At 39.0% G+C, this 7,287-nt stretch overlaps 1 protein-coding gene across 1 annotated transcript; it reads left to right on the top strand.

The window, feature by feature from the left end:
- The first annotated feature begins 2,134 nt into the window (after positions 1 to 2,134).
- On the top strand, positions 2,135 to 5,890 carry LOC104912632 (WD repeat and FYVE domain-containing protein 1-like). The gene is made up of 4 exons (XM_010716663.2): positions 2,135 to 2,229; positions 3,151 to 3,224; positions 4,362 to 4,416; positions 5,712 to 5,890. Exons 1-4 carry the CDS (start codon positions 2,223 to 2,225, stop codon positions 5,873 to 5,875), a joined length of 300 nt encoding a protein of 99 aa, XP_010714965.1. The 5' UTR covers positions 2,135 to 2,222; the 3' UTR covers positions 5,876 to 5,890.
- Positions 5,891 to 7,287: the final 1,397 nt, after the last annotated feature.

Here is a 7,287-nt window from a genome sequence, read left to right as displayed (position 1 = left end):
TGCTTTTTCCCTGACGTGCAATTGGCTTTAGAGGGCTGCCTAAGTTGCATGAGCCACAAACGCTGTAGGAATGCTGAAGGATTTTCTTCTCCCCATTCAACCCCCAGACTTTTTCTCTATTGCTATCTGGTGCTTGCTTGTTCTTTTAATGAAACACTGGGAAACAGAAAATCACTAGAAGTTGGTAAGGCCACATTTTGGCATTGCTTCAAGATCGTTTTGTGTTACTATTAAGCAAGCAAACAAAACCCCTATGAATTGCTCTTCCATGAATAATATTCGATGTTAGTGGAGTTTACAGGCCTTAAAAAAAAAAATTCTTCCCACCACTCTCAAATATCCAAGTTTGTTGTAACTTAAAAGGTGTGTGTTTGTCTCTGAGCGATCCTTAATGCATTTTGACATTTTTACATCCATATTGAGATACCTTCAAACAATCCTGTGTCTTGCTAGGCCCTTAATAGGGGGTGCGTGTAGAAAAGTGAGTAGCAGGCAGCTCTTTTCTGGTACTGAGCACAGGGCCCGTTCATAAAATAAATATCAAGTTCTGGGCAGAGGGCTCAAGCCTTGAATTGACACCATGGTTCTCGTGTTAAAACAGTTTCATGGTAGGAGGTGGCTGTGGAAGTGGTATTATTGGAGAACTTGCTTAGTTCTTTAAGCTAGAACGGCCATTTCACAAACATTCTCCGAAGGAAAAGGAGACAGGCCCTAGCTATGGACATCTAGGAGAAAGAACTGAGAATTGGGATCTTGACACGGGCTGTTAGTGAGTTGCTGTGAGGCAATCTCTTCAGATTTTGCTGAGAGCTTTATGTAATTGGATAGAAAGCTGTCTAACTGCTTATCTTTGCAAGCATGAATTCAGTGAAGTCTAAAATCTTACTTAAACTGAAATAAGAAGCTTTCAGAGGTTAATTTTGCTGGCTTTCGCAACTGTTTGCTTAGACTGTCCACTTTAGGAAGCAACTGTATCATTAATTAGGACCGTGGAAATTATGCTTCTCAGAAATTTGTTTAGAAAAAGCATATCCTTGCTTCCTTCGTGTGAATTCCCAGTCCAGTGCAATTGACCACAACACTGGGAGGAAACAAAGCTTACTGTGGAAAAATCAACAGTGCATTATGTCAGTTGGTACAGTAACTCTTAGTCTGTTAAGTCTGTTTACAGCAAAAATAATTACTTGATTTTTGCTAGAGGTGATGGGATTGAATTAGGATGGGTGTAAGCTACCATCTGAGATGTTCAGAACAGTTGAATTTGAGTGTGGTAAAGCTGTTTAACTGCCTGAAAAAGCTGACCTCTGCTACAGCTGGCATTGGCATCCCATGTGGATGCACGTTGCTGGGAAGTGGTGGCTGAGGTGTTAGCTTGTTGACTGTGAGGTAAATCCGTACCATGAGAGTGTGAATCAGAGTAAGGAGGAAGTGATAGTTTTTAAGAGACAATCTTAGTGCAGAGTATTAAATGAACTGGAGTAATATGCATTTGTCATTGAAGATGGTGGAAAAGTGTATTTTCAAAAGCTGAAAATCTTAATTGTTTTGAGGCAATGTGTACTCAGCTGCAAAGATTTAATCTTTTAGAAGAGGGAAGTAGTACATTAAGAATGTAGGCATTGTCTGCTTTATTTTATGAGTAGTTTTTTAAAGGACAGCTCTTACAGGAATTACAAAATTAGAGTGCTACCTTTGCATCTTCAATCTGTTCACAAAATTCTAGTCCTGATGCAAGATACTTTTGTCTTCTATACTCTTGTTAAACTCTTACTATGATCCAGTGTGGTTTAGCAAATCCATCCCTGATTTAAAGTCTCTTGAAATGGTTTCCAGGTACCTGTGTTTACAGATCACTTAGGCTTCCATTTAGGAATGGGGATGTTGAATTTAAATAGTTACAAAGAAGACAAAGCAGATTGGAGAGGAAGTCTCAAGTAGACCTATGATAACTTTAACACTGTCTACATGTGTGCTCTTAATTTCTTGATGCAAGTTCCCTTCAGGTGTGTCTGTTGCAGCATTGTGTTTAATTGATGATAACTTTCTACTTCATTGCTGATTCTCTTGTATCCCTGGAACTGATATTTAAGTAACAAACTAGTTCAGATGCAAGAGATGATGCACTTACAACTGTCTTCTCCTCACCCTTTCCACAACACAGAACAATACGAGTATGGCTGAAGAGAGACAGTGGACAATACTGGCCCAGCATCTATCACACCATGTCATGTAAGTAAAATGTTGGAGATGTTAAGTGATGACCAAGCGTAGCATACTTCTCTCCTCAAGTACTGGATTCACTTGGTAACCTTTAATTTGGGAGCTTTGCAACAACTTACTCTCAGGCTTTAATTTGAAACTAGCTGTATTCTGTTGTGAACCAGATCCTTCACCTGGTAAATTGCTTCTGCTGCTGAAGATGTCTCAAATTCTGGCAAATAGCTCATCAGCTGAATAGGTAAACTTTTCAAACTGTTAACCTAAAGAATATTCTCTGCTCCCCAGGCTGTATGTTTTTTATTACTTTTAAACATTTAGATAATTAAAGTAGTACTGAGTAGCTGCTTCAGATCTTGAGTATCAGTACTAGGCATCACCTAGCATGAATGTTTCACTACAGGCTCTTTAATGTAGAATTCCTGCCTACATACCTATCGTATATATAAAAAGACAGCATACAATGATGAAGTAAATCATCAGTAAAATCAAAGATAGTCTTTGGAATGACAATTTCTGAAGAAATTTGTATTCAAATATTAAATGAAGACCAAAGAATTGGTCTCCCTGATGTTCCATGTCTTTTCAGCTGTAGACTGAGTAGCTTGGGATCTGGATTCTAAATGCCAACTGTAATCTTTTTGTTTTCCTGTTGGTCTGAACTACAGCAGTTGTTCCATTTGTCAGTTCTCAAAATAGACTATTCAGATCGAGCTCTAGAAAGGCTTTTACAGAATAAAGCATGTCTGCAGTAATGGATTTGTCCCAGATCACTGCAGTGTCCCAGACTGTCCTGGAGCTTTAAAACTCTAAATAAACTTCAGGCAATGTTTTCTGAGGATGTGAGAAGAGATGGTATTGGTTTAGAACACTGTATTCTTCTTATAATTTTCAAGTTAAGCAGCTTCAAGGGGCTTCTCTTTTTGTTGACAGCTCCGTGTTCAGCCATGGCTTATCATCATGACAGCAGGCGAATATTTGTAGGCCAGGATAACGGAGCCATCATGGTAAGTTGCTTGACTTCTTTGCAGTATGTGGATCAGAATTGCTTAGATTGTCCGGAAGCATCAGGTGTTGCTGGGAGCTGATAATTTGTTTTCTTTCCCTTCTTTTTGGAATGCAGTTATTAATAAATGACTGAACTCCTTGACAGTTCATCTGAGTAGCATATTGGAGGATTGCAAAGAAGGATTTACCTGTCTAGATGTGAGCTAGCTAGCCTCAAGAAATCATTGAGGCATTAGTGTAGCGATGAGCCTGGATTATTATGCTTTGTAAGGAATTATTTCAAGGAATATATTAAGTTGGATGAAGTGCCCTGGGGGTGCACTAATAGGGATTGTGATGCAGCTAGCTTGCATCCGTTCAGAAGTATTGATCTCCCAGTATCTAGTCGCATGTGTCTCTGAATTGACTTACTGCAGACCTTTTCATGATGTTGAAATTTCAACTCTAGTCCTGCTGTAGGAGAAGGTTAGGTTCACTGCATTATCTCTTGCATGCATAGAGAAATGTATGTCTTTTAGAGAAGTAGTCTTTCTGGTTTGCTATACGCCAGCTGTAATTTCTTCTCTGCTCCTGGAGAGTGGGTACATACAGCAGAATAAAAAGCGAGTTTTTATTCTTCCCAGCTTTCTTGGCAAAGGAGGGGAAGCCCCATGACTTTCACATGTTTTAGTGGTTTCTCTTTGAAGATAAGGTCAAAAGAATAAGTGTTCTATAAGGAGAAAGGGTATTAAATGAATGTCAGAAATACAAATAGTTAACTATTAATAAGCTAAAACTTTAAATTTTTTTTATATTCTAATGAATAGAGAATACTCTCACTTAAATTTGTCTCTTTGTTATGAAGTCTCAGATCTTTAAATCAAAAATACAGCAAGATGGAGTTCTGTTTGTTCCTGCTGGGGGCTCATGAGGTCTCATCTCATCCTATAGTATTTCCTCAGAAAATACTCTGTGGTAAAAATACATGTTAGTATAATAACTGTAATTTGCAGCTGGCATATCAATGTGTTGTGCTTCAGCCTGAGGAAACTGCTGTGATGCAAATTCTGTTCTGTGAGGTTATTGCTCTTTTTCTATGTACCACTCATTCCAGTGTCACTGCAACATCTTTGCTAACAGTTCCACTTTGATTTTAGGAGTTTCATATTTCAGAGGACTTCAATAAGATGAACTTTGTGAAGACCTACCCAGGTAAACTGTTAACCAGTGTCTACACTAATGTATGTATGAAGGAGGGGCTTCTAAAATGCTTGAGAAACTGGGCAGTGTCAGAGATTTCTGAAGTTCAAATACTCTTCCAGTTGTCACTTAGTTGGGAGTAACTACCATAAGATAAACACTGTTATTGAGTAATCTTCAGTCAGCTGAGTCTGAATTGCAGTCATTACCAGAGCTCAAGGCATCATTAGCTTGCACTTGTAATGAACCGGATCTAACGAGTCCAGATCTTACTCTTGAAGTGATGTAGCTGTACTGCATCAATGTGTAGGGTAAGAGCTTTCTGAAGGTGTGCATTGATATTTGCAAGTTCTATTCTGTAATTACTGGGCTAACTTAATACTAGCTAAAGGTGAGAGTCTCTGCCTACTCTGTCTTTTGGGAGAGCAGTAGGGGTGAAAAAGACCTTTTCTGGCACGTGGGAAATAGGGATTATTTTAGGGTTTCTGAAGACTAAATTTTGAGCATTTGTGCATCCTTGAAAGAAATATAAAACGTGATTGCGGGTTAAAATTGGAATAATAATGTGGAGGGCCTGATGGAAATTCTTTAAGAGCTACAGATTATGTAGTGGTACAAAGTACAGTGTGTCTTATGACTCCCTGACACCAATAGAAGCAATGTTCTTGCATACAAGAACAAGGCCTTGTTCTTAAAGCAACAAGACTCCCTTTATCCTAAAGTAGATGTCTTGTAACTATTCTATTGAATGAGTTGACATCTTAGAGGTCAGGAGAGAGTTCTTTCTAAAGCTCATGTCACTTCTTGCTTAGTGATAGCATTCTCAACAAAGCCAGTGGGATTTGGTTTGGGATTGGGTACCAGTTTGAATGCTATGGATTAGAGAGACTTTCAGGTGCTTAAAAGAATGAGTCTTTGTATAGATCCCCTGGGATCGGGTAGGAGGCACTTAAAACATGTAAGCTTTTTAGATGTACTATATTATTCCCAATGAGTCCTTGCTTCCTAACTAGAGGAAGCTGGGGGTTTACCTGCTACTTAATCAGAGTATCTCAGGTATCTGGGTTGAACTCAACTCTTCCCTCTGTGGGAGAAAGGCTTAAGTCAGCTGACAAGCACGTTTGATTTGCTTAAGCTATTTATAAGGCATATACTGAACAGGACAATTCTAGCCTTTTAAATTAGCCTATAGGCTATTAGAACGTGATGGTATAACATTACTCAGATATCACCTTTGATCTCTGTCTGTCTGCAAAGAACATATCAATTTCTAGGAAAAACTAGCCAGAATCTTTTTCTTCCCACAGCTCATCAGAATCGAGTGTCTGCTATTACCTTCTGCCTGACATCAGAGTGGGTTATCAGCACTGGTCATGACAAGTGCATCAGCTGGATGTGTACCAGGAGTGGGAGTATGCTGGGGAGACATTACTTCACCTCATGGGCTTCATGTCTACAGTATCCTTTGTAAACGATTGGTGCCCAGAAACTGGAAAACTACTGTTTGTTTAGCTCAATTTGTTCCTTCCTTTTTATCAAAAAAGCTGTTGTTGAAATCTCTTGCAAGTCTGCAAACCTTTATTTGATGTGATGTTAAATACTGCTGCTTCTGTGCTTCTGTTAGCTTTTATTAGATTGTAGAGGGGATCTTGTGACCGTGAGTTGTAGAAACGTTAATGTGTAGTAGTTCCTGATTCTGAGATGTTGGTGGCAGTGTTCTGTGGAAATGACTAGTAACTGTTTCTCCAGCTTGGCCTGTGTTCTTTCTGGTCCTGTCTCTCAGGACACCGATGCATGCTAGTGTCTGTTGAACAATCTGTAACCTACAAGTCAGATTGAGACTTTATTCATTACTAATAGTAATTTGTCTGTGCAGTTTGCATTTCTGTAAATTGCTTTTAACTGCAACGTTTGTAGATTAAGAATTCTTACTGTCTTTTCAGCTGTAAGTACTTCAGAGTATTCTTTATGTAAAAGATACAGAAAACTAGTAGTTCATATGTCAAAGCTTCTGAACATGGGTTTAAATCCCGTAAATCCTAAAACTGTGCAGAGCCTGCCTTACTGACTGAAGAGCTGACAAAGCTGTATTGTAGTTGTTTTGTTCATTGTTGCTGTCTTTATTCCGGAAGTCAGAGTTTTAGGGTTTTATGTCCTGCCAACACTTGCCAAGTTGCTCGCCTTGGCCAAGTGTAACACAGAATTGGGTTAATACTGGTGTGCGTATTATGTGACCAGCTCACAGAACAGTCTGATGCTTCAGAGCCTCACTGAATGCCGTAGGCTTTCTGCTTAACACTACTGTAAATACTGGAACAGTTTATTATGAAAAGCATATGACCTTTTCTATCAAGATCAAAGTAAATTTCCACTGAAGACTGTGGCATTTGAAAAGACATCCAAATTGATCATGCCTTTGACTTCAGTTTGGAAGAACTGGCTTTCTGATGTGTGTGCTAGTTGCTTGATTTCTCTGTCAGGAGAAACCCTGATATTCATTTGTTAACAGTCCTATATGTAAGCTTCTGAAAAACACAGCAGAGTGCCTCTTCTTTACTGGATTAACAGGGATTATGCTAGCATGAACTTCCAAGATGAGGAAAGGATCACACATTTGGGAACTTAATGGATTTGTTGAAAGTGACTCGTTTGTCTCAAGATTTCTGTGGGCTTAAGAGATTTCAGAGTGTTATTAGATTGTAAAGCCTCTGCTTTTTTGCTTGTGGTGGACTTCTTGGTACTCTGATTTCTTAAAATTAGTATTTTCTGTTATGGAGAATAGGCTATATTGCTAGCAGCTGCTTGTGGGAAATGGTTTTAAATTGAGGGAGGGTAATTTAGGTTGGATGTCAGGGGGAAGTTCTTTACTATGAGAGTGGTGAG

This window comes from Meleagris gallopavo, chromosome 11 (assembly GCF_000146605.3).
Source record: "Meleagris gallopavo isolate NT-WF06-2002-E0010 breed Aviagen turkey brand Nicholas breeding stock chromosome 11, Turkey_5.1, whole genome shotgun sequence".
NCBI classification, from domain to species: domain Eukaryota; kingdom Metazoa; phylum Chordata; class Aves; order Galliformes; family Phasianidae; genus Meleagris; species Meleagris gallopavo.
Note: the sequence above shows the minus strand (reverse complement) of the source record. Positions and strands in the feature narration are given on the sequence as shown.